Genomic DNA, 27,667 nt, shown 5'->3' on the forward strand with positions numbered 1-27,667 from the left:
TACTTTATTAAAATAATATTTAAAGTATAGCTTCTATGGCTTTTTTTAAAAATAATATTGAAATATTTATTTCTCTCTTTGTTGTTATTTTTGTTGACATCGACTGCTGTAGCTGTAAGCTAACAAGTGTTAATTGATGTAAAGCAGACAATTAAACAGTAATAATTAATTAGCCTCTAATGTCATGTTATATTTTAAAGAAAAGTATTTTTATAAACATAGTGTGGAAATTACTTAATAAATAAAATAATGTAAGGAATTTGTAAATAAATCTTTGCTTTGATACTTTTTTAACACCATATTTTTCATGTAAAGTAAAACCAAATTAATACTTTTAAAATGAAATGTGATACATCAGTATTACATAAATGCGTAACAAAAGTAACATTTTTATTTTACTTTTAATGATATTAATCTATTGCAAGTTTTCGAAATGATCCTTCTATTCCAAATTGGCTAGGTTTATGCTGATTGTCACTCGGCCTTTTACTTTCATTTGAACATTGAGTACCTTCATTCATTAACCAATTTCTCCAACTCTCCAGTTTCTTATCCCATAAATCTGTCAGACAAATAATTGTTTTATTTAGCTATATATTTATATAAAGAAATTTAATCTTTAAAAATGTTTGTAAATTATAATTTTGAATTAAATATTTTTCTACAGAAAAAATAAGATACTACTGTATATATTATATTACTTATTACTAAATAAAATCAGTTCCAGCATTGTCATTTTTTTTTTTTTAAATATGTTATTCTATATAACAGTGTGTTAGGTATGATTATTATTCAACTTTTTTCTTTTGGAAATCTTTGTTGATATAAAAATATAAATAAAAATATTTTTTTATTTTCATAAATTTGTGTTAAAAGCAGATTTATGGAATTTTGATTATTTGAAAGTTGAGTAGCTTTAAATAATAATTTTAATAATTGTAAATAATAATAAATAATAACTGTAAGTAGTTTTTTAAAACTTTATCTAATTATAAATCAAAGTGAGATAAAAGTGAAGTATTACTTTTTTTATGTAACTATTTTGAAAAGTACTATATAAAAAATGATCAAATTTAAAACATATTGGGAAAATTAAGGTAGACTAAATTAATTGTAGTTTTGAAAAAAAAATAAAATTTTTATTATTATATATAATAAATATTTTGAATAACAAAATATTCAACAAATTATTAATATAACAAATATTATAACAATATTATATTATTTTTTTCTAATTAATATAACAAAATATATTTTAAATATAATAAATATTTTGTGATTTTGAATAACTAACTGTAATGTTTTATTACTATTTATTAGTTTAATTGGAAATAGTATCGTAAAAAAAATGACAACACAGATGTACGACTTTTTTCTGATGCATGGCTTATACACATACATTCACAACTTAATTAAAAATATTTATCATTTTGTTTAAATATAATATTTTTCTATAACAGCTGTATGTCAGTGCTACACTAGTGATCCTTGTGGTAACAGGGGTACTATTCACACAGTATACCCACTTAGCCACTAGTTTAGAGCATTTTTTTGGATGGGGATGCAATTTTGAAACTTTTTTTTGCAAATATTATCATTTTTTAATCATTAACAAATGTGCCCAAGAAAAATAAGATCTTAATTAGGTGAAATTTTGAGATAATGAGGGTGAACTTGCGCTTTACAGCCTCACCTCCTTGACTTTAATGTTGAAAATTTACTGGCAGCAATGCCCCACATGCAGACGTAATCTGACCAACTTTGGTGAAGTCTTGAGATACTGAGGGTGACCTTGCTCTACAGCTTCACCCCTTGACCTTTTAAGTGAAAATTTAATGACATCAGTGCCCCATATACAGAAGTATTCTGACCAGGTTTGGTCAAAATCAGTCCAGTAGGTCTTAGAGATGTAAGGTGTGAGATACCAAACACACACACTTACATACGAACATCTGGAAAATTTCAATCTGGTTTTTTGGGTTCCTTAGGTATCAAAACTTCAAGATCTGGGGAAAACCACAAATGCCCAAATTAGACCAATTACAATACTTTCAATAATACAGTTATAGTTCTGCTGTAGTGCTAGATGGGAAACTAAAAATCTATATCATAAAATGATCTTATTAAGTTTAACACTGAATTTTATTTAGATTTTTCTGCCAGAATAATTGAGGTATTTAAATAGTTTACTTCAGATAATCTGAAGCAACTGGTTTATTATAACTGGTCCGTGTAATTTTTCTTTCACCTTTGCATGCTGCTGCTGCTTTTGAAAAATGTTTATATATTTTTTTTTAACCATTTTTATTGGAAGTTATTGAAACGTATGAAAATATCATTAACCCATTTACAGTTGAAGTTGTGAGAACGTAGCATAATTTGTTTTGCATTATTATTACATGAAATAATGTTTGTTTATTGTTTTTAAGTAGCCTGTAACAATTTTACAATTAATAACAATCTTGAGTATTATTAAATAATAGAAAAAAAATTTTTGTTGGTTATAAGTATTTTATGTTATTGTTCACTAAATTTAATCATTTTTTTGCTTCTTCTGAGATGACCTATAACCTCTATATTTAAAAGAGAATGTCTTGACTGGCTGACTCATAATCAACGTACAGCTTGAAATTTTCAGGGTACCTTCGTATCTTTAAGTAGGCATGCACTAAGAAAGGATTTTGCAAAATTCTGATTTTAAGGGGTTCAAATGAATAATCGATAGTATTTTCAGTATCAATTTATTTGTGTCTAAAATATTTGTGTTTTAACATTAATCAGTATTGAATGAATGGATTACAGTAGTAAAATTTATTAATAAATTAATTTTTTAATTTAATTTAAATTTATTATTAATGTTGTTATTTATTGTTTATTTCTTCTGGCTCTTATTTGTTGGTGTTGCTTCTTCCTACCGGAAACATTTAAGAAAAAAGAAGTCATATGATTTTTTATGAGTCGACAGGTTAGTGTAGTGTTTCAGAAAGTGAATAAACATGTCAGTTGAAAAGGTAACTATCAACGACATGTTAATAACCCAAACAGTTAAACTTATCAAAGGAGATGGTGCATGCCTGTTCTGAGCACATGCTTTTCACTTATTCAGTGATGAAGAACGATGCCAGGAGGTATGGAACACAATCATTTCATACGTGACTGATCAGTGGGTTGACTTTGTTCATATGTCTTACAAATCTTCAAATGGTGAGAACTTTCCAACTTGTGAGGAATATATACACGAAATGTCAATTCATTCAGTCTACAGTGGTTATTGCAAATTAGTTGCTGCTGGTAAGATTTTTCCATTTTTATTTGAAGTTTATTACAACTGCAATCTTTATTGGAAATTTGGTACTGACTCTTTGTCCGTAAAAAGATTGTGTCTTACTGGGAATATTTATAGTGGTCAATTTCAATGTATATTTGCCTGATTTAGAAGACAACATTTCACAAAATTCTTCTTCAGCTATTCCTGTTAGAAATAATAAAAAGCGTCGTGCGAGGTTTACGGACAGAACAAGAAAGAATCAAGTCAAAAAAGTGGCAAAAAAGTATACACAAATCAGTCCAGAAGGTAATAGAATAACTGTGACAAAGTATCAACAAAATCATTCAGAAGTCCATAGAGCTGCAGTAGTAGCCTATCAAAATAGGCATCCAGAAGTACATAGAGCCGCTGCAGCTACGCATCAAAGCAATCATGCTGAAGTTCATAGAGCATCCCAAAATCGACATGAGTGTAAATTCCAGGGATTTGTACAGAAAATCATTTGCACGCATGGAAAAATAAAAGACTCTGGTTTGGCTTACGATCCTAATATAGATTATAAAAATTACATTGGAGTTATGACTGAAAAATGTCAGACTAGGAGATCTAGGAGACTAGATGTTCAAGCAGATCAACTAGGTAGTCGCGGTTTTGCCATCATCTTTCACAGGAGGTGTATGATATATGCACGAATGAGCTCAGGATAGATTGACATCTGTTCTACATTATGGCAGTTCGAATTTATTCATAACTTTTACATAAATCCCAAATGGAAAGAAATTCAAGAAGCATTATTACCTGGGCAAAAGCATTATCATTGTCCAGATGCCATTGCAAGAGTTTTTAATCGTAAAGTTAAAGAGTTAATGGACTTATTAGTAAAATAACCATTCAAATAACCATTGGTTGAAACCGAGGTTTGCCACATGCTCATATATTACTCTGGTTACAAAATAAAATTAGAGCAGATATGATAGATAAATTTGTGTGTGCTGAAATTCCAAATCCAGATACGGATCCACTATTTCATGTATTACATGTGATAGTGGAAGCTAACATGATACATGAACTGTGTGGGTGTTTGAATAAAAATTTGCCTTGCATGAAAGACTGTGTGTGTACCAAGCGTTATCCAGCAAAGCTACTTCATGAAAATCAAAAAGGCGAGGATGGTTATCCAAAATGTAGAAGATGGAGGTTTTAAAGTAAATATTAATTCAATGGATTTAGACAACAGATTGGTTGTCCCATACAACCCCGTATTGTTACGAACTTGTAACGCACACGTCAATGTTGAAATAACCAGTTCAGTTAAATAATAAGTTTTTAGTATTTATTAGTACCCATCGGGTTGGTCTAGTGGTGTACTTGTCTTCCCAAATCAGCTGATTTGGAAGTCGAGAGTTTAGCGTTCAAGTCCAAGTAGGTCAGTTATTTTTACACGGATTTGAATACTAGATCATGGATACCGGTGTTCTTTGGTGGCTGGGTTTCAATTACCCACACATCTCAGGAATGGTCGAACTGAGACTGTACAAGACCACACTGCATTTACACTCATACATATCATCTTCATTCATCCTCTGAAGTATTATCTGAAAGATGATTACCAGAGGCTAAACAGGAAAAAGAAAAGAAAGTATTTATTAGTAAATTTTTAAAAGCACTGGGCCTGTGATGGCTCAGATGGAAAAAAGGATAGACTTTTTTTTTGGGAGCTCGCAAGAAACTATGATGATGAAAGATGATTATGAGTGATAAGAACAGAAGTTCTATTATCTATTTCTGACATCATCTTTTAAACATAGCAACATAATAAGCAAAAGCATCACTCCAAAACATTCAATTAATACGTTTAAAATTCAAGTATCGCGTGGGCGAGGCCATGATGGGTAACCTGCTAGTAATTTATATAAGAATAAAATCAGACGTACTTTATTATTTTAACCGATTATTATGTACTCAGAAATAGCGATAGTTTTTCTACTTAAAATTATATTATTATCAGTTATTTATTATGTCTATATTTAGACAGAAAAAAATTAATTTTGCGTTTTCACAACTTCAGTAGCAATATTATAAGGAAAGCCATGAAGATCAGCTGTATGGAGATATAAAAAGACACTTACATTTGGTTGACAATGATATGTTAAATACTACAAACAAGTTCTCTAAAATGCAGTATGACATTGATCTTTTGAATAAAAACTTTGGCAAATGCGGTGTTTTAGTTCATCACCTTTCAGTTGATGATCAGATGATACCATACTTGTGTCGCCATTCTTGTAAAATGTTTATGAAAGGAAAACCTGTGTGCTTTGGCTACAAGGTTTGTTGTTTATGTTTTTCACAAGGATATCTTTTCAACTTTTCTCTTTATCAAGGAAAAGAAGCAGAAGTAGATTCTAGCCGTGGATTAGGTACTCAGTTGTTCAAAATTTATTATGCATTGTAGCCAACCCTGGAAAGCACAGCATTTATTCTGATAAATTTTTTAGTTTGTATAAATTATTAAGTTTACTGAAGAAGGAAGGCTTTTTTGCAACTGAAACAGATAATCAAAATAGAATTCAAAACTGTCCTTTGGATTCTTATTCTCATTCTTTCTGAATGAAATTCTTGTTCTTTGTGTAAGGAACCTTGTGGGATGAGCAATTATCAATTTGATACCAGCAATTCAATTTTTATAACAAAATGGAATGACAACACTCGTCTTACTATAACTTCAAATTTTCAGTACATTGAAACTCTAAGTAATGTCAAAAGATATTCTAAGGTGAAAAAAATGAAAATTTCAATCCAACAGCCAGATCTCATCAGACAATACAATCACTATATGGGTGGGGCTGATTCACATGACAATGGTGTCAGCAACTACGAATAACAATGAAAAGAAAAAATGGTGGTGGCCTTTGTTTTCAAACTTTCTTAATGTAGCTTTATCGTTACATCCACAAAGAACAAGTCGAGCAGCTCAAATTTTGATGACTTAGTAATTGCATTATTATCGTCAAGCCAAATAACATGGAAGAAATTGCTATTCCACAATTGCAGAGACTTGGACGACCAAACTGCAACAACTTTGCGACATTCAGTTGACAAGCATCTTGCTGAAAAAAATGTAAACAATAGAAGAATCCGCTGCTGATAATGTAAAAGTACAACGGTATTTTTGTTCAGTAATTGTAAAGTTGGACTTCACTCAAAATGTGTTATTGATTATTTTAAAAAATAAACTTGATATATTCATTGAATGCTGAAATAGATCGTAAACATTTCATTTATATTATATTCTAATTTATGTTCTGTTTAGTTTTTATTTAGATTCACAAAAATAACAGTAAGCTAAATCAGTTTTTGTTAATTTAGACACCTTTTCCTGTAGAAGTTGCGTTTTTGCAACATTTAATAAATTGATAAATAAATATACCTGAGGGTGAACATTCATATACATGATTCAGAAGCATCTATATAAACCTAAGAAATCAATAAGAAATTTTACCACCAGTGGCAAAATATGGGTTAATGATGATTAGTTAGTTATTTAACTTAGAATTTTCTTACCATTTAGTGTTTCATCAGTTTCTTCATCACCTCCTAAATTCTTTGGCAGGATTTTTTGGGGGAAATGTTTTAGTAATACAGTATGATCCTCTGAGTATATGTAAATCTGAAATCGGAAATGAAACTGTTAATATATTTTCTACGTCAAAGTAATAGATGTTACCATCAAATGAATTATATTATCAATAAAAATAACACTTTTGCATAAAAAAGTAATATGTGGTATTTTTACATATTGTCCTTTGTAATTCATGAGATGTTTGAGCTTGTGAGCTTTCAGTTTAAATAATTATTATATTAACATATTTATGATAGAATTGAAATAAATATTTATATTATCAGATTGTATTGTTATTTGGAAGCAGTTATTCAGTGATTACATAAAAGCAGTTATTTCCGTATATTATTTACATCAGGTCTGGTAATTTTGATTTTCATTAGTGTTTTAAATGTAAGGATATTAGAGCTAAGGATATTTAAATCTAAGGATATATAGACTGTAAATAAATAAGTTAAAAAAACATTTTTTAAACAATGGTTTTCTTTTAAAACAAAATTGCTCCAAAAAGTAGAAAATAATTTTTCAGTGATTGTGTTATAATCAAAATAATTTTCAATATTTCTAAAGAGAAAACCATTGTGTGCTCATAAAATATTACTTTGTATATTCATTTTAATTTATGTTCACATTCTTACCTTTATTAATTTTCACAGAACACCTATTCGAATTCTTCAGTATTCTGTTATGTTGTCTAATCATTTTAATTTATGTTCACATTTTTACCTTTATTAATTCTCACATTCTCATATTTGAATTCTTCAGTATTCTGTTACATTGTCTAATCATTTTAATTTATGTTCATATTTTTATCTTTGTGGAACACCTATTCAAATTCTTCAGTTATATTTGATGAGCATACTTTTCTTTTTACAAATGTAGAATATTATTTTGATAATCTTATAATCACTGAAAAATTGTTTTATACTTTTTAGAGCAATCAGTAACAATAGGTTATAATAACAATAACTTACTGTTACAAATCAGTAATGATAAGTTATAGTAACAAATCCATTTTGTTATCATAATAAAATCATTTTGCTACCACAACAAACCCTTAGTTACCTAAACATATTATTTGTTATCCGTATGTAAATAAGTATGTTTTCACAATATTCGCCATATTGGATTTAGAACGATAGTAAAATATGCTATATTACATTGTCATCAGAACCAAAGCTGTATGCCAAATTTCAGCTTGATTGGATAATGGGAAGTGTGTCAGATTTCAATTACTAAATTTGACCTATTCAAAAAAATTTTATTTAACAGGATTTTGAACATAAGAAAACCATTGAAACTGAAGATGTGTAGTGGAGTTGTATTATCCTTACTTTAAACCTTTAGATCATTAATCCATTTTGTCAATAATAAAATATATAGTGAACTAGATTTTGACTGTGATTGAATATACTGCAAACAATTTTTATGTTACTTATATTAATGAATTTTAGTTGTAAATTGTTTTAAATGCTTTCTTGTTTTCCAATTTATTTCAATAATGATTTAGAACAGCTCTGTCTTTATACTGTGAAATAAATATTCTACAAGTTTTTACAAAATTGTTGGGAATTAGCACTCTAATCATGGTTAGTTTAAAAAAACCAGTCAAGTAATTCATGCTGAGGAAACCATTACTCTGTTGAACCAGAGAGTATCATGTACAACATTTTTTTTTATTGTATACATTCGTACCAGGAATTAATTATAGGGCCTCCGCCAGTGTATTAATTATTTGTGCTAATAATGTCATTGGTAGTCTAGCAAGGGGTTTTTCCTGCTACTTTCTTTGAGAGTGTATAATTTAAGATTACTATTCCTGTGTTATTTATACTTTTTTTATAACACTTATGATAATGCTTACCCTATCTGCTATTTTCTTCTTTAAAAATGGCTTCACTACATTATTTGCTGTCTTTTCTAAAAGTGGAGGAGCATTGTAAAAAAGTATCCCTTTAATTCGTAGAGGTAAGACATCCTGTAAAAAAAATTGACATATAAAAATTATTATTTCAGTGATGCTAGTAAAAATTTAAATTAAATAATAATTATAAAATATAAAGTTAAAAAAAGCTAATAATAATAATAATAATAATTATAAGTGAACATTTTTACCTTAAAAAGAATTTGATTTTCCATGATATCTGCATTTCACAAAAAAGTGCTAATCTTCACAAAAGTTAAAGCAAACTTTCTAATTATCTCAATTTGTTTTTTTATGTTTTATTATGGAAGAACATACAGACTGATTTTAATAAAACTTGAATGTTGAACTTATGTTAAACTTATTGAAATTATGAGTGTACTCTAAGCGAAAAATATGCAGGAGTCCTGGCCTCTCTTGATGATTACTATTTTTTCCAGTCTATTATTTGAATGAACATTTAAAAAAAAAATATATATAAGGTATAAAAAATATTTAATTGAAAGTTTCTGGAAAGAATTCTTTTGATGAATTGATTAATATTCTATATAAAAAATATTATTGTTTATTGAGTATTATTTGGGAATATTAAATAATTTATGTGGCATGTTAGGTATATAAATTCCATATATCAATTGACATTGATGTATTTTTAATAACACAAGTCTACTAGTAAACTAGTTACTAATGAAAATTTTGCTAGTGCTAGTAATATTTTATGTTGCTTTTTCTTAAACAAATTTACTAAGCAAAACAAAGCCAACAAACTTTTTGAATAAATGTAAATATATAAATTTAATATTTATATAAACGTGTGTGTATGTGTCTGTTTGCACATGTGTATGTGCATGCGCACATGTGCTTGAGAGAGAGTGCATGTGCACGTGTGGATGGGTATGAGTGTGAGCATGTGCACATGTACTTTTGAACTAGTAAATAAATACAAATTACTAGGGCTGAAAAGAAAAGTGAAATGTCATTAACAGGACTTAAGTAAAGGAAAAAAAATCAGTATCTTAACTTTACTGCTGAATTGTTTATCAGCATATTCCTTTATTCTCTGAGAGTAGTTCTCTCCTTCCATTATTAATCAATATTTTATCAGTCTGAATGTGATCAACATCAATTTCACTGGTTCAACTACATCTTCCTCATTCCTCCTCAGGCCTTCATGAAAAGTTACACAGGTAACATAGGAATAAAAGACATGCAAGGTTATTAAAGCAAGGAAATTTCTCCTTGAGACTGCTGTGGAGTTTTTAATCAGCCTGTGAGTAACTTTGTGTGCACTTAAGAAACATTAGCAGTGTCTTCTGCATTCTTTATTAAAGGAGGTGCAATCCAGTCGTTCAATGAGTCACCAGATTTTGCAGGAAGACTTCTTAGAATTTAGGCATATATACTACCTGACCAATTAGTGTAAGACTAGTGGAACTGCGAGTCTGGGCCAGATACTATCAAGCAGTTAATGGAATTTTTTCCACACCTGTCCAGAAACATGGTTCCAAATTTTTTTGACACTTTAATCTTGATCAGTGTATAGATAGATAGATGACTGTATCACCTGTACATATTGTGGGCTAAAAATATTATTTGCAGTCTGCTCCACATTTTCAAGTTGTCTTACCCACCCGTAAACATTATGCCATTAACAATCTTCCCAAAATCATGTATGGCATTACTTTGACACTACATGCACATCACCTACAGAGTGGTAGTGAATCCCAGTTCCAAGTCATTGTAAGCCAATCTCTAGCACTTCCCTACTTGACAAGGCATTCTTTTTTTTTATTGCTCTTGAATATTAGGTCCAAGATAGGACCTAATATTCAGCTTTGGCTACTGAAACTTACAAGCCATCATCAAGATTCAGTCGATGTAATCAGTTTATCAACAGTGGTGGCTTGGCAATGGAAACTTCTCTTTTTATACTTCTCTTTAACTTCTCTCTAAGAAACATAGTTACTGTCATCTTGAAATGGAATATTTTTTAATCTAACTATTTCAAAACTTAATACAACTAAACTTTTTTTCTAAGAATACAATTGAATTTCTTTTGCCTGAATTTACTAATTGTTATTTTGTTTTCTGTGTTTAAGTTACCTGTACGCAATATAGAAAATCCTTCATTATTGTAGGTGTTAGCCTTAAGGCATGACCAACTGTGAACAACTTTGCATCACAGATCATAAAATCGCCTGCATAAAATCCTTCTGATTCTTCGTGCATTCTTATATCTATCAATGCTAATATGCGTCTTAAATTTTCTTTTGGATTATAAGGTGATGGATCTGAAGTTCTGAATGATGTACTTATTATTCTGTAACCTTGTCTAGGATCCAATTTTGGTAGCAAATATTCTCTCCTGAAAATAAAAATAGTTTGTCAGATTAAATTTTATCTTAATAAATGTAGTTATGTATATAAATTAAAAGAAAAAAAATTAAATTATTCATTTCCTTTTTTAAATACAAATTATTTCTGATCTTTTCTAATGTATTATTATTATTATTACTATTTCAGTTAGAATAGATTACTCACACTCATATATATATATATATATATATATATATATATATATATATATATATATTTATTACATACATACATATAGGTTGTTTGAGCTAAAGTATCCAAAAGTACCATCTTATTTTAAGAGAACTAGTTAATATAATTTAATATTTTTTTTTAATAGACACAGCAACTCACCAAGTTTTAGTGTTGGTTAGTCAAATTCAATGTGTCCACCTTTTGTAGCTTGACAGACATCTAGATGATAATGTAACTCTTGTTAGGTGTTTAGGAGCATCTGTGATATTATTAGACCAATAGCTTCAAAAATTCTGTTTTAAACTGTCCAAATCTCAAACTTTTTATTGGTACACACAACTTTTAATAAATCCACAAGCAAAAAAGTCCAAAGGAGTGATATTTGGAGATCTAGGTGGCCATACAGTTGAACCTCATCGTCCAATCCTACATCCAGTGAAAGTGTTGTTCAAGAACATGGTAACATCTCGATGAAAGTGTGGTGTAGCACTGTCTTGTTGGAAAGTGAAGCCTGCAGGAATTTGAGGAACAGCAAAGTTCTCAAGCATGTTGAGGTATGTGTGTCCTGCCACAATGGGGTCTATGAAAAAAATGGACTGATGATGCAATTTTTGTGCAGTCGTAACCAGATATTGACTTTCAGTGAGTCCCTTTCATTTTCGATTTCTGTATAAGGGTTTTCAGTACCCCAAATTAACAATTGTGTCTGTTAATTTTCCCACACATATGAAAGGTTGCCTGATCATTAAATAACAGTGTATCAAGATAATTAGGAATGTTTTCGACATGGTCTACCTTTGCAGCAAACTGAAATTGTAGGAGACAATCATTTGGCTTAATATGATGACGGTGTTGTAACATGTATGCTTGCAAACAGAGCTGTTTATGAACAATATCTTGAAAAAAAGAACAAGAAATTTGCAGTTTGTAACTAGCCTGCCTAATTGACTTCTAGGACTGGCTCATGACTGGCTTAAGACTGTGGATCATGTACATGATGCATTCACTATGCATCATGTACATGATGCACAGTCTCGTCACTGACTGTAACTTTTAGGTGATTTCTTGTTTTTGAAACCAAGTTTCCAGTCTCTTAAAGTTGTATACCATACCACTGATATAGACTTGGATGCAGGAGAATCAATATTCCATTCAGTTTGTACACGCCATTAACACATGTAACTGATTGAAACTCCGCTAATCAAGTGCATACTGAACCTTCTGTTGTGGGGGGTCTGCATCTCGACTGACTGACTAAAATTGCATTTTGAACTCAAAAATGCAATTTGAGTCAATTTTGCGGACTACGCAGAATTAAGAGATTTAAGTTTAAGTTAAGAGATTTTGACGACTGGTTACTATTGGATATCTTTAGCGTGGACATTTAAAAAATTAATAATAATAAAAGAATAGATAGGTATACAATAATAAATAATCATATAATAATAGGTAGTTTGGTAACATTAGTTTGACTTCTAATCTTAATTATTTCAGAAATGCAATTAAAAAAGCACTGATTGCCAGGGACTGATATAAATAGCAATTATGTGCTTCTGGCACCAGAAAAGAGTTATTAAAGAGAATCGTAAAAAAAATAAAATAAATAAATGGAACCTGAAAAAATAAAAAAATGTAAAAGAGGTAGCAGGGGAGAAATTAGGTGAAGTATTAAAAGAAATAAATAATTAAATATTAGTTACCATTATTTTGTCTGAATATGAAAGATGTCATACAAACAGCGCAAGACAGAAAAATTGGTTTATTTAAGGGAAAAGCGTAAAGAAGCCACAGGTTACCACACATTTGACTGGAAAAATGAAAGAGAAAAGAAAATACAAGAACAGGATAGGACAGGAAGGATAAGGAATGTAAGAGGTAGTACAGAAAATTAACTAATGAATTAAGAAAAGTAACACAAAAAACAAAGGAAAAATAACTTCCAGATGAATATAAAAATTTTAGAAATAAAATTATGAATAAATTATTATATGAATAAACTTGAGTATAACAAAAAAAAATTAATTTTAACACTTACACTGGTATCCCTGCATTTTTGGCATCTTCAGTAAGTGGATCTCTGTTTTCAAAAAACTGTGGCATCTGTCCTCTTACTGTGTAGTAAGCATCAAGTTTCTGTTTTGTCCTCTGGATACTATTTTTACAACCAATTAAAAAACTGGCTATCAATGTGTCAGCTAAATTAAATAAAGATATAATATTAGAATTTGTTTATTGTTGAATCTTATTAAAAAAAAAAAAAAAAAAAAAAAAAAAAAAATATAGAACATGCAAATAGTTCAGATCGTATTTTTAAAACAAATATTCTAATTATTGATAGGTGAAGTTTGAATTTTATGGATTTTATGCATCAAGTACATAAAAGCAGGTTTACTCCTGTTCTGAGATGTTCAGAAATTAGTTACTGAAGTGGTTGGTTAAAGAATTTTTGTTAAACTTTTAAAGAAATGTAAACCATGTTCTCAGTGGAGCTGTTTCTATTGTTCCAGAAAATGAATTATTAGTTTAATAATTTTACGCAGTGGTGTGGGATAATGAAATTCAAATTTTTCAATATGAGAGTCAATCAAATATTATTCAAACTACTGTTTTTACTTCAGAATAAATGAACGTATATGCTAAGGTTGATTGGGTATTTACTTGGGAGAATGTGTCTTCACTCTTCCTTCACTACCCACATTGCCTTGAATATTACTGTAATAGCAATAATATATACACTATAAATTAATATAATGAGTGGATAAGCAATAACACTTGAAAACACCTCACTCTCTTCTTGAGACTAATGCTCTCAATCTCTCGGAAACAACTTATGATTTTCATAACTGTTAAGTTGTCAGGGCACAGAAGAATACTTTAGACAATATTGTTCCCTCATATCTGTCTGAAAATACACTTTCACAATAAATACTCACTTTGCCATGGAAGATTGCATTTTTTAATGTTAGTAACACAATTACAAAAACCAGTGATCTTCAGTAGATGTGCGACTCAACTAACCATGTACATACACTATCTACTTCAGGGGGTATTGTGATGCTACCTTCTGGCACGTTTCTGAGCTACACCAACTTACTCTAAATAATTAATCGTTGAAATTGTTTATTATAATTTATCTATTTTATTAAATAACCATTTATAAATCACCCTTGGAGTCCATTAAATGACTGAAACCATTGGTTTCAGTACAATAAAGATAATAAGTTAAAAATTATGTTAGTGAGTGGGTTAAATTTAAATTTAATTTGTTTAATAAAAATAATAAAAATTTGTTTAAAAAATAAATTTGCTTTGATAAAACAAATTACATGGCATATTCACATTTAAAAATGGCAAGTCCGTGGGAAAGTTAGATACTTGTGCTATTAATTTGTATTCTGATGTTATTAACTGCTGCTAAGAAATGAAAATAGCATGCCAAGAAGCTGTACCCATCTTCAGGAAATATAATCATGACTTTCATTATAGTATTTTGTCTGTACTTAGCATCCTTAATTTAAACTATTATTTTAATTTTAATTTAAACTAGTTATTTTCATTGGCCCTGAAGTTTGCGGATTCTATGGCTGTCAGATTCTGGGATACTCGGCTCAGCAGACTCAAAACCTCTCTATAGTCATGTCAAAGGAATGCGAATTGATAAAACTGAAAAGTGGACTTTCAATGGGGGAAAGTATATTGGTGGAATAGCAATATTGCTAACCTGAGATCAGCTGTCCAACAAGTAAGAAGGCGCTTACAGAAGGTGAGAGGAAGACGCCAAGTGCAGACTGTGAAAGAGGAGCTAGAATACAAGGCCTCAAGGAATAGATTAAGTGCCAAAATTAAGTGTGCAAAAAAGGCTGCATGAAAAAAATTAGTAGACGACCTAGAGGTGGACCCATGGGGGAAAGCCTACACGCTGATAATCATGAGGTTTGGTAGGGCCCTGCAACCTTTATCCAGAGCACAGATCCTGAGGATGGGGCTTCAGTTATTCCCACAAATAGAGACAGACTATGAAGATATTGCAAGTGAAGGGGATAGACGATTTACAAACAAAGAGCTTAATTGGGCAGCGGGAAGGATAAGCGTTAACAAGAGTCCAGGTCCGGATGGGTTGGTGGGGTCACTAATGAAGAAGCAAGTGACCAGCATCCATGACTGGTACTTGAGGTGCTAAATATGGCAATGAGCCAAGGTGGTTTCCTGGGCCCTTGGAAAGAGGCCAGACTGCTGTCCAAACAAGGAGCAGATGATCAGGAAAAGAAATACAGGCCTATCTGTCTGTTAAATCCACTAGGGAAACTGTATGAAAGACTATTGGTGGGATAGGTTTGGAAAGAGATAAACGAAGCTGGAGGACTATTGTCCAACCAATAGCAACAAAGCTCATGGGTAATAGATGAGAGCCTAGGGCAGATAAACGAAGGTTGATACTATCAGCTGCCACCTCAGTGTTATTATATGCTATACTGGCCTGGAATGAGGCACTTTCGGCACAACGGAAAAGGATCGTTGAGGGACTAGCCTTTCTCCAAAGGGCAGCACGAAAAATTACATCTGCATATAAAACAGTTTCAATGGAGGTAGAGGTAGTGATATAGGCAGCTGTACACCTCAGAGCTAACCAGCTAGTCAGAACTCATGAAGGCAAAAGCAGAAGCGTATGAGCTATTTGTCACCGAATGGCAGGCCGAATAGGAAGCCTCAAATAAAGGTATGTGGAAAAAGAGGCTAATACCCAGTATAAAGCCATGGTGAAGTGAGCTTTCACTTGACACAATTCTTGACTGGACATGGTAAATTGGTACATACCTTCACCAGTTCAGGGTAAGGGATTCTCCGTGGGGTGTATTCTGTGGGGAAGAAGATTCTCCTAAGCACACCTTTACCTGCTTGAGATTGATTCAGATGAGAGCAGAACTAGGATTTGACTGGTTAAACCTGGAGACTGTCAATTGCATGCTCACTGGGCAAAAACAATGGGATGCTGTCGAGAAATATATTGTGAAGATAGTGAAAAGCAAGGAGATAGATCACCCTGAATGGGGTGAAGACTAGATCTTGGACAGGCGACAAAGTCCTGAAGAACACTCCCTCCGACCACTGCGAGAGGAAGGAGGACAGCTCCCTGCAGAGCTGTTGTTGGTCTGCGCTTGTGTGGATTGGCGAAGGTGATGGTGCATAGAGACTCTGAATCCCCTGTGCCCGATGACACCTCGGAGTGGCGCGATGCTTAACAACCAGTTCGGCCACAGGAGTGGAGGATTGGTGAGAGAGGAGGTTTTAGGGCATAGGCACACACGTACTCTTAATAACATCTTGCGGAACCTGTTAGTGAGTCTGACACTCAATATATAAATGGCATTCCTCCGACTCACAGAAAAAAAAAATGGTGTGTCATGACACACTAGTGTGCCACACAGTCCCATGGGTGAGTCGCAAAATTTTAAAATAGATTTTACGCCATTCAGAAAGTTCTTACCACATTGTTCTTACCATGAAACCTTTAATTTGGTAAAATTTAAAACTTTGTAATTCGGTAAAAGACAAACTGTACAAGTCAACACCTGCAACAATGCTTATTTATTCTTCCCACTTGGTAATTAATTGAGTGTTCAGTTTTGCCACATTGAGGGATTTTTTTGCTGAAAAAACTTGTTCATTAGAGTCATCAGAACATATTAGCCAATTTCAGTTTATGTGTGACATAAGTAGCTAGTAGTGCAACTATTTTATGAAAGTATTTTTATATCAATCTTATCACAGATAAATTTCTCATATGAAAAAGAATAATTGAATCAAATTCTGGGACTTGTGACAGCAATCATGGCAATGGTAGTTCAAGTAATGTGAGCAGAAATTATTATTCCCTTTAGGATTTTCAAAAATGAAGTGTGGAGATGAACATAAACACATATCTTAGTGCCTTACATGTAGAAGTGTTTAGTCAGTCAGTGGTGCCAAATAAACTTAAAAGCCATTTAGAAAGTTCTCAAGTAGCTTCAAAACCAAGAGAATATTTTGAACATTTTTTGAAGTCACAAAATAAAATCTCTGGTGCATTAATAGAATGCATTTCCATTTCTGATAAAATTTTGCATGGTTCATATGGAATATCTAAATTAATAGGCCAACAGAAAAAACCTCATATTGTAGTCGAGGAACTAATATTATTAACTGCAAAAATAAAACTGTGAAAATAATGTTTGGCAATGCTGCAGAAGAAGAAATATCCAAAATTCCATTATCCAGTAATACTGTCAGCTGTAGAATAAAGTAATGACTTATAACATTGAAATTAATGTGAACAGTGAATTGGTGTGGGATATTGTGTTTGCTCTACAGTTGGATGAAAGTACTGACGCAAGTGGTAAATGCTAGTTAATAAGCTTCATTAGATTCAAATATAATTTAGATATTATTGAACAATTTTTATTTTGCCAAGAAATTTAAACCACTACTTCAGACAAAGATGTTTATGATTATATTAATAATTACTTTGTATAACATAATATTGCCTGGAAAATAATATATCCTGGGAAAATTGCATCTCTCTTTGTACTGACTGAATAGCAGCATTAACAGGGAAAATCAAAGGTTTTATAATTTTCATCAGGAAGTGAACGACTATAGTGACCACTCAATGTTTTTCCATAGAGAGGCATTAATTATGAGAACTGTTGATGGGGGATCTGTAGAACGGGATTAAGAATACCATAAATGTTTGCCCTCACAAGAGGGCCAATTTCATTTGGTGGTGTTCTCAAATAAGAATGACTATTGGAATGCACAATTATTTAAAAACAGGACCAGTTAAGTGAAGACTGTTTGAAAAGCTTTCAGACTTTATGGGAGCCAAGCATACCAATTTATTGCTGCAGTTGGAAACGCATTGGGTTTCTAGGGATAAAGCTTTGATGTGAGTGGTAGAACTTAAAGAGTTCTTATTTTTTTTTGAAGACGAAATGGCAGGATATGAAAGACTTTTGGAAGACAATTTTTGGTGTGTCAAACAAGTATATCTTGCTGAAATTTTTGACAGATTGAACTCTTTAAATGCAAACATGCAACTCAAAACAGAAAATATTATTTCAGCTGCAAACAAAGTGGAAAGATTTTGCAAAGAGTTGACATTTTGGTGGTCTTCAGTTATAGTAGGTAAGTTTCTTGCTTTCCTCTAGTTGAAAGTTTTGAAAATCAGCTTACACAAAATAACAAAGAATACCTGAAGAAGTTAATGTAAGAACACCTAAATACGTTATAAACTTCAGTAACAAAATACTTCCCTATCTTGTCCGTTTCAGAATTAGAGTTAGTAATTTCTCCTTTTGGTACATCTTATGTGATTAATAGACAGAACTAACTTTAGCTATCAATGAAAAAAATGAGTTGTTAGATATTTTCATGCCATGAAAACAAAATTTTGGGATACTTCAGCACAGTCTTTGAGATTTATGTGTGATTTCAGTTTCCCTTAATCATAAAGAGGGCCAGAAACATTTTGCTGCCATTTAGCTTTTGAAAAAAAGCAGTAATATGAAATGAAAAAAAATTTCATTGGACGTTACATTTTTACTCTTTGGATACTAGAGCTATTTTATTATGATATTTTACCATATTTTCCTAATTTTTTGTTAAAGTATCTTATCATGATTTATTACTTGCTGTTTGTGGTAGATGAGGTTGAAGGGAGAGCCATTCTCTAATAGTTTTTATGTCTTCTTTTAACTGTTTTGGACTTGTTTCTAACTCTTGATAAAGTTTCTTCCACTGTTCTTCTGTCGGTGCTTCTAATAATTTTTTGGTTTTGAATAGCTGTTGAAACAAATAAAATGAGAGAATTAAGTTTCATTAGTGTAGTTTTTTTTATTGTTGTTTATTAGAGTAAAAATCTGTTATTTATAAGGAAGCACAAATTGGTTGAAGTGGTTCCGAAATGTTTATCATATCTTTGAAAGGCCAATACCTATAATATTTCTTCACTTATTACAGATATACTGGGTGTTTGATAATTATCTGAACAACTTTGATATCTTATTAGAAAAAAAGTAATAGTCCTAGTAATGAATGGTTGGGCTGTCTTTAACAGGAGTTTCCTCATGGCAAATACTAGATAGTGCTGTGATTGCATACATAACTGCATATGTCAATTGCCATGAATTCACAGATGAAAGCAGTATGTAGAATGGTTTATTGAAACAAAATCAGACACACAAGTTCGACGCAATTTTGGAACTCTGAGCCCCTCTAGAACAAGTATTTGTTCATGTTATGATATATTTAAAGAAACTGGCAGTGTTGAACATAAGAACGGTGAAGGCAGGCCTAGAACATCAGATCAAGAAATGGTGATCATTTGTCAGTGTTTGTTCACAGCCCTGGAAGTCAACTCAGAGTGCAGTACACAAGTTAAATCTTCTGCAGTCTACTTTTCACAATGTTTTCAAGAAATTATTAAAATTGCGTTTTTATAAATTACAAATATTGCATCATATTATACTATATCAGAATGCTAGAAATGAATTTGTTGTGGAAATGATTGAAAGAATTGAAAATTATGATAGTTACTGAAAAAAGTTTTGTTCTCAGCGAGGCTACATTCATGTCTCTGGAAAAGTGAACAGTCAGAACGCTCGAATATGGAGGTCAGAGAACCCACATATTACACTTGACTGATTTAGAGATGGTCCAAATATTTATGTTTGTTCTGGACTGCTTCACGATTGTGTGATTGCACCGTTTTTCTTTGTGGAAACGGCAGTTAACACGAATTTATGTCTGGACTTGTTAGAAGGGTTTGTTTATTTTCAACTTTAAGAGTTAGAATCTAAAATCTTATTCCAACTAGGAGTGCCGTGGCGGCATTCCTTCTGGCTGGCATTGGAGTTTATTATTGCGTGAATCCCACAACAACACATTCCCAAATTGCTGGATTGGACATGATTGACCGATCAGTTGGTCACCTCAATCACCGGATATAACTTATGTGATTTTTTCCTATCGGTTTCATCAAGGGTAGTGTATAAAAAACTTGTAGTGAATTTTTGATGACCTTAGGAGAGGAATGAACATGGCATGAAATTGATTACCGGTTGGATATTTTGCGAATTACTAATGGTACATACATTGAATGTCTTTGTTTACAAGTAAAAAAATTTTTCAGTTTTAATGTTTCTGAATTCATAAAACCCATTTTTGTATTTTAATAAATAAATTATTTTTACTCAATATCAAAGTTCAGATAATTCTCAGATACCCGGTATATTCATATAATGCATACATAAGTATTCTTTAGAATCTAGTTGTAAAATGATGTAGTGTTGTAGATTAATGTGGTTAAGATATGACATATAGATTACTGCTGGAAGTTTCTTATAATTATCAAGGGTTAGATTTGTGTATGAATATTAAATGACATAAATGAATGGTTGTAGGCAACTTAGTGTGAAGTACGTGTTACTCTTAAAAATAGGATAGCCATTCTGAAGAATGATTATCAGCTCATGTCATGCTCAATAAGAAAAGTGAGAAGTGTGAATCATTTCTTCACTGAATCAAACATACTGTTATGTGTCAACTCATTGAAGTATGCCTTACAAGTGATTGACACCTTTACTCGGTTCATCTGTTTTACCATAGAAATAATAAACATTGTTATTCTCATATACAGCCATTATGAACAGTGTTTATTGTGCTACAAGTGCTTTACATGCATCTAGGTTATGAGAAAAAATTGGTAATGATAATGTAACCTTAACAAATTAATGTAAATATTTCTTTTGAAAAAATGCATTTTGTTCAAATTTACTCTGTCTCATCAGTATTTAAACATATATATTTAATAAGATTAGGACGTCAAAAATTCATTCACCTTAATAAAATGTTATTGCTAACTATGTTGCAATAACGTGACCAAAATGTTTCTGTAATTAAAAATTATCGTTAATTGAAATATCACTTTTTTATTTGCTTGTTATAGTGTTAATGATTTATCTTAATGCTGTTTTTTTTTGTCTGGTTATTAAACTATGATTTTTATTATTATTGCTGCAAACAATTTTTATATTTTTAATTCTGATTTTATCATATCACATCAGTAAATGTTTCTTCTTTTTTGTAAGTAAATTTTTGTGAGATTAATTAAATTATTATATATGGTATATTTTATGAATGGATAACCACAGAAACACAGTTCAGAGAAAGCAGTTATTACTGACTAATATTTGTTGCTATTTATTTTAGTAAGATAGAAAAAAAAAGTTACATTATCTCACATTTCTCTTCACCTTAGAATAAACGAATCATGTGATAATCCTATAACTTTCAGAATACTTAATTTAGCATCATTAATTTGGAGTTTGTAATTATAAATAGCTGCATCCTTTATTTATCAACTGATAGCGTATGTTACCTTTGCTACATCATAGCTAGCCTATGCTAGGATTTGTTATTAATTAGAAACTATTATAAATAGCTGGTTAAACTAATGAAGTTGATATAATTAAAATATAACAACAAAACCTTTTTCAACTTTTCACCAAAAATGGAACAAAAAAACAGACCACAAAATTTTGTATTAGCTTCTCTATTAATAATTTTTTTTATCTGAACTAGGATTTAACAGCAAACTAACAGAAATTATATTAATCCGTAATTAAATAATTTTTAGGATTTTTTCTATTTGATATATAATTTTATTTTTTGTTGTTTATCTTTGCTAAGAAATATTAATTTTTAATGACAGGAAGGAGATAAGTTTTATTAGAGTTGGGCAAAGTTTAATATATGTTTTGCAAAGTGTTTGTTAATTGGAGTTATTTATAATAGGTAGTATAAAAACTAGTGAGCCTTTTGCGCTAACAGTATCTCGCTGTTAGCATATTGTGGCAAAAGTTGAGCAAGACCATCATATAAGCATTCATGGGATTGGCAGTGACCTAGACATCTATTACCAAACCATTTGGAGAAAGCTGGCTACAAAAAGAAGTTCGACTTTTGGGTGCCACATGATCTGACTGAAAAATTTACTCAATCAAATTTTTATCTATAAATCTCTACTGAAACGTAATAAAATCAAGTCGTTTCTGAAGCGGTTGATCACAAATGATAAAAAGTGGATAACCTATGATAACAATGTGTAGAAAGGATCGTGATTGAAGCTCCACAATCTGTGGCAAAGCCCACACTGGCGCCCAGGGTGGTTATGCTGTGCGTTTGGTGGGATTGGAAGGTCATTGTGCATCACACCTAGCAGTAAAGAAACAGCCTCAACTGACCAGCAGAAAGGATGTCACTACCTCAAAGACAATGCCAGATTGCATATATCTTTAACGACCTGTCAGAAATTGAGAGAACTTGATTGGAAGGTTTTAATTCATCCACCACATAGGCCTGGACTTGACACTGTTAGACTATAATTTGTTTCAGTCTCTGTAGAAATCCCTGAATGGTGTTAAGTTAGTTTCAAAAGAGGCCTGTAAAAACCACGTGTCACAGTTTTTTGATCAGAAACCACAGAAGTTCTATAGTGACAGGATTGTGGTGTCCCTGGAAAAACAAGGTTATAAAAAAAAAAATGGTGCATATGTGGTCTCATAATGTTATTTTCTAATAGCAATAAATGTATTCTCAATTTTAACCTATAAAGACTCAATACTTTTTAGGCAACATATTTAGGTCTCTGTAAATATGTTTTGTTTAAGAATAATAGAAATTTATATTAATAATTTGTTGTTTTATGCTGTCTTTCCCAGTGTATCATATGGTTGTAATAAATGTAAAACACCTGAGATAGAGAAGGTATCAGTCAAGAGGTGTTTTCTCTGAGAGGAGTGCTGTTCACAATATATCTAGTGAACAAAGTGAAAGTATCACTTTCACTCAGTGGATGTTTTTGTAAGTAATTTTTTTAATTTTGATGCTTGATGTTATTACATTGTGGTGTCTGAATTAAGGCTGTAGCCGATTAGGGTTGTAGCGCCCCACTTAATTTGGTAATGCAAAAGGCAAAAACTGGAATATATAAAATGGGTGAATATCATCAACCTTTTTATGTATTCATGTCGTCTTTTAATGCACATGTAATATTAATAGTAGCTTTGCAAGTGATGCTCAGAATTTGCTATCTGCATTCTGTCAACAAGATTCTTAAATGTAACAGTAGAAAGCTTGATAAATTAAACAATAAAATGATAACACTACACCTCTTAAATATTACATGTTTTTTCCTTCTGTTTAAATATTGATTTTTTATCAGGAAATGTAAAGTTTGATTAACTACTTAATAAAATGTTGATACTTATTAAATTACATGTTGTAAATATTGTTATTTATATTCACATAAATATCTGCAAATTTATTTATTGAATTACGAACCGCATAAACTTAAAGCTGAGTGTATATGGAATTGCGAAATGAATTTTTGTAATGAATGAAAAAAAAATGGCAATCGTTACTTGTATTCATACCCAAAATGTTTTGGATAAAAGGCTGAGGTGCTATCACTCCCACCGTGAGGTCGGCTAAATACAAGTAAATAAATTTTTTCTTTCCACATTTCTGATATATGGAATGAAAATTTTAAAATAATAAATATTTTACTTTAGGATGTAATGTTGTCTTTGAATTAATGTATTTTTTATACTTTTATTTTCTTTAAATCTACTTGTAGACTAGGTTTATGTGCTATTTACATTTTTTATTACACCTAGATGTTTTTTTTTTGTTTCTAATATCTGTATTTGAAGAATTACACCCATAATAAACTATTAAGCAAATAATTTAGAAGCCTCCTGCAATAAGATGTGATTGTGCAAAGTATATATGCTCTACTACTCTTTTGTTTTTAATATAAATAGACTAAAATTTTAATACGACTAAAGTAAATTGCATTTTAGTTGATAAGTCAACGTATGATGTACTGATTTTTTGGTTCATTAGTTTAGTGTAATTTCAGTAAAATATGATGAGAGTGTTGTGATGGGACTTCATGTTCTTGAGTCTAATAAAAAATAATAACTAACAACTATATTTAAAACAACTACAGCTGTATTTAAATATACTAAAAATTAAATGACTAGGTTTTTTTTTGTTAGACTTAACTCAAAATGTCAAAAAAGGCAGAAAAAATCGGCTGCTTAAACTTTTTACAGATTACAACAATACTTTTCCTTGTTATAATTATTCTATAAAATGTATTCTGCAATTGTATGGTTCAAGTGTTAATTTTTTGCATAGAAAAGGGTACACTACATTGCCGATGCCAATGTTTCTTATGACTATGACAAGAGACACTTATTGTACGTCTGAATATTGCTTGGATTTTTATGGTTTAACCTGCTAATATGCAATAATAAATTTTGGTTCAGCGTAGCAGAAAATGGGAAATCATTTATTTCCTCTATCTCTTTCGTATGTATGTAGCATGGGATGATTGTTATTAGTAGAAATGGATTTTTAGGAGTGACTTTGTCTCCTACCAGGTATCTTATGGCACCTAAATTACAGAATGTTATAACGATAATTGCAGAATATTTTAGGAAATTGCAAAATTATTAAAAAAGTGTTTGCTACATTTGATTTTTTGATAAACATAACCAACCACTTTGATTAATAAGCACTTCAACAAAAGTCATGTTACTTGTTATTTTAAAAAGAATGATTATTTTGAATGAAATTAAACAAACTTTATTGACAGCGGCAGTTTTTTTTTTTAGTTTGGAAAATATCTACACACATTCAAATCAAATAAATTTAAGAGCAGTTGAAATATTCTCTTAAGAATTTTTTTTAAAAATTAAGTCGAAAGCATTTTGAAAAAATTGTAACATATTTCTGTAATTTGTAGTGATCTATAAGCAAAAAATGGGGTAGATATTTTATCTAATTATCTCGATATCGTAATTCTGGAGAATGACAAGAGAAATCATTCATACTCCTAATAATTTAAGTGGAAGAAGTAAATGAAAAATTATATTGTTTTCATGGTTGATTTGAAAAAAAAAAATATTTTTTTCTTTATCATTGGTTAAATATTGGATTATTGAAATAATTTTTTTATAGAAAAATAGTAATTTACTCATTCTTATACTCAAAAGATTTTTAAGAGAAAATTCAAGAAAATTCCTTTTTGCATTGTCTGCATTTTTTTTATTGTAAAAATGCAGGTTTCTCGCCTTTGTAGTTGACTGGATTTCTTTTTTTATTAATACTATTTTTGTATGTCTGTTAAAATATTATACAAACAAATTTCAAATGTAAAATATGATAACAGAAGAACTGTAAAACGCTTCAATAAAAAGTAAAAAAAAAAAATGTTTAATGTGTTCTGAAATCAGTGATTGTTATTATTGTTAAGTTTGTTATCGACTCAGTTACATTCTGTCATAATGTTGCACTATATTATAAAGCGACCGATAAGTTTGAAGTATAATAAGTAACTTCATAATAATGGTCAAATATCGAGGATGGTCTTATTTATTTTTCCTTTAAAATTTGGATTTTCCATTTTATTACTGAAATTCGTATAAAACTTTAAGAAAAATAATGGAAATATTATTTTCAATATTTTTTAACCAGATTCGATTTTACATCTGCGTAAAACGCGCCAAAAATTTCTGAAACGTGCTCTGTTTAGTGCTAGATAACCGACAGTATTCATCATAATAAAAAGTAATTATTGTTACATGATGAAGTATTTGAAATTTAAATAAAAAATCGTTTAAAATAAGTATATTTCTGCGTCGTTACAGCTGCTATTGCTGGGACGGATCTTTACTTTTAAAAGTGATTTTTAAAACTATGAAGGGCTTTCAGTAATCTCGCGGGCTGAGTTGGCGCCATTCATAAAGTTATACACGTCCTATAAGTTATCGTGTCACGAAATTATTTTGTTGATCTTTTCTGTAAAAAATGATTGAAAACATAGTTTAATTTATGTTTACTCATTATATTAATTATAAATATTTTAAAATTAAAGTTAAGAATAATTTAAAATGATGGTGTTCACATCGCCGTGTTAGGACAATGTTCACAGTATGCGTAATGTAGTAGTTTTAAAATGTCCTTTTACCGAAAAGTGGTTGTTTAACATTTTGTTGTGAGGTTGCTACACATCGACAGTACTGAGGAGATATTTTATTTACACGTATCATTTCGTTGTATTAAAAATTATTCATTTAACAGGACATATATAAATAGTTTTTTCGGTTAACATAGGCATAAAATTGAGTGATATTTAAAAGTTTGTGAATTGTAAATTTTTGTATAGTTTTGAAGGTATGTTTCAGTATTAAAAGTAACGGAGTGTAGCAGTAAAATTATGAAGTAAATACTACAGAAATTTATTTCTTTACTATGAACTTTGATGAATTTTTTTTGTACAGAATCCTTTTATTTGAAGTTATGAAGATTTAAGAATTTTTTTATAGAAAGGAATAATACTATTTCCCCTCTAAATATTTGTGTCTAGCTTTGTTTCAAATTTGTAAAACAATGTATATTTATAAACGAGAAAAGATTTTTTTTTTAATTATGAAAATTAATCAACTTAAGAATTTTTATTTTCTGTATTTGTAGTAACTGAATTTGAAAAAAAACTTTTCAATAAATGAGTGTATATTTATTGATAAACTAATTACACTACTAATTGTTATGTCATTACAGTCGCCTTGTGTCTTGTATTAATTTCATTCTAATTGATATGCGGAGATTGATTTGAAGAAATAAACAGATTATATTGTAATAAGTACACTGTAATAATTCGTGTGTGGATTATCTTTGATTACAGAAATATTTTTGACGTCTGGATTTATTTAAATTATTTACGTTTTCACAATGAAAATTTTTGTATCGTTTGGTATTGAAAAAATATTTTTTGTTTATATGAAAATGTTTTAATTAATTGTTACTTACCAAATCTATATCTTTTGTATTATTTGTGTTGTCGATGGCATCGTTTGTCGGTGACATTTTGCGGTTGGTTGTTTCTTTTGAAACAACGTTAATAATTTATTAAGCGATCCGATGTATAGTATAATAAAACCGAATGATATTTTATTCCGAATAGTTACGGTTTACAGCATTGAATGATAGACTACGCGGACGAGATAATAACGTAGATTGTAATAGTCGGCATTTAACCTTGCATAACGAACTTCCTTGTGTTACTTACCATTATTTTCCCCTTTGATGATTGAAAAAATTCCCTTTTATTCGTTAATATTCCCTTTGTTTTTTATTATTAACGTAATCCATTTTAAAATCTTTTTAAAGTGATGTACAGTTTATATCTAAAATGTCT

General features: G+C 30.4%; 2 protein-coding genes across 2 annotated transcripts in view; one reads left to right on the forward strand and one right to left on the reverse strand.

The window, feature by feature from the left end:
• Window positions 1-27,667, forward strand: part of LOC142321684 (zinc-regulated GTPase metalloprotein activator 1-like) — a 443,413-nt gene that overhangs the window by 22,873 nt on the left and 392,873 nt on the right. The window lies entirely within an intron of this gene.
• Window positions 210-27,524, reverse strand: LOC142321685 (alpha-tocopherol transfer protein-like). The gene is made up of 7 exons (XM_075359969.1): window positions 27,280-27,524; window positions 19,029-19,182; window positions 13,400-13,559; window positions 10,918-11,179; window positions 8,755-8,868; window positions 6,833-6,938; window positions 210-562 (listed from the first exon to the last, which is right to left on the reverse strand). Exons 1-7 carry the CDS (start codon window positions 27,334-27,336, stop codon window positions 411-413), a joined length of 1,005 nt encoding a protein of 334 aa, XP_075216084.1. The 5' UTR covers window positions 27,337-27,524; the 3' UTR covers window positions 210-410.

The sequence above is a fragment of the Lycorma delicatula genome, chromosome 3, assembly GCF_047948215.1.
Source record: "Lycorma delicatula isolate Av1 chromosome 3, ASM4794821v1, whole genome shotgun sequence".
NCBI classification, from domain to species: domain Eukaryota; kingdom Metazoa; phylum Arthropoda; class Insecta; order Hemiptera; family Fulgoridae; genus Lycorma; species Lycorma delicatula.

Bases quoted from the DNA above. Each gene is read 5' to 3' on its own strand.
- LOC142321685 (XM_075359969.1), bottom strand. From the start codon at position 27,336: ATGTCACCGACAAACGATGCCATCGACAACACAAATAATACAAAAGAT. The intron at 6,939-8,754 runs GTAAGCATTATC...TTCCGATTTCAG, and splicing joins AGAAGAAAATAGCAGATAGG to ATTTACATATACTCAGAGGA. The intron at 563-6,832 runs GTAAGAAAATTC...TTTGTCTGACAG, and splicing joins AACTGATGAAACACTAAATG to ATTTATGGGATAAGAAACTG.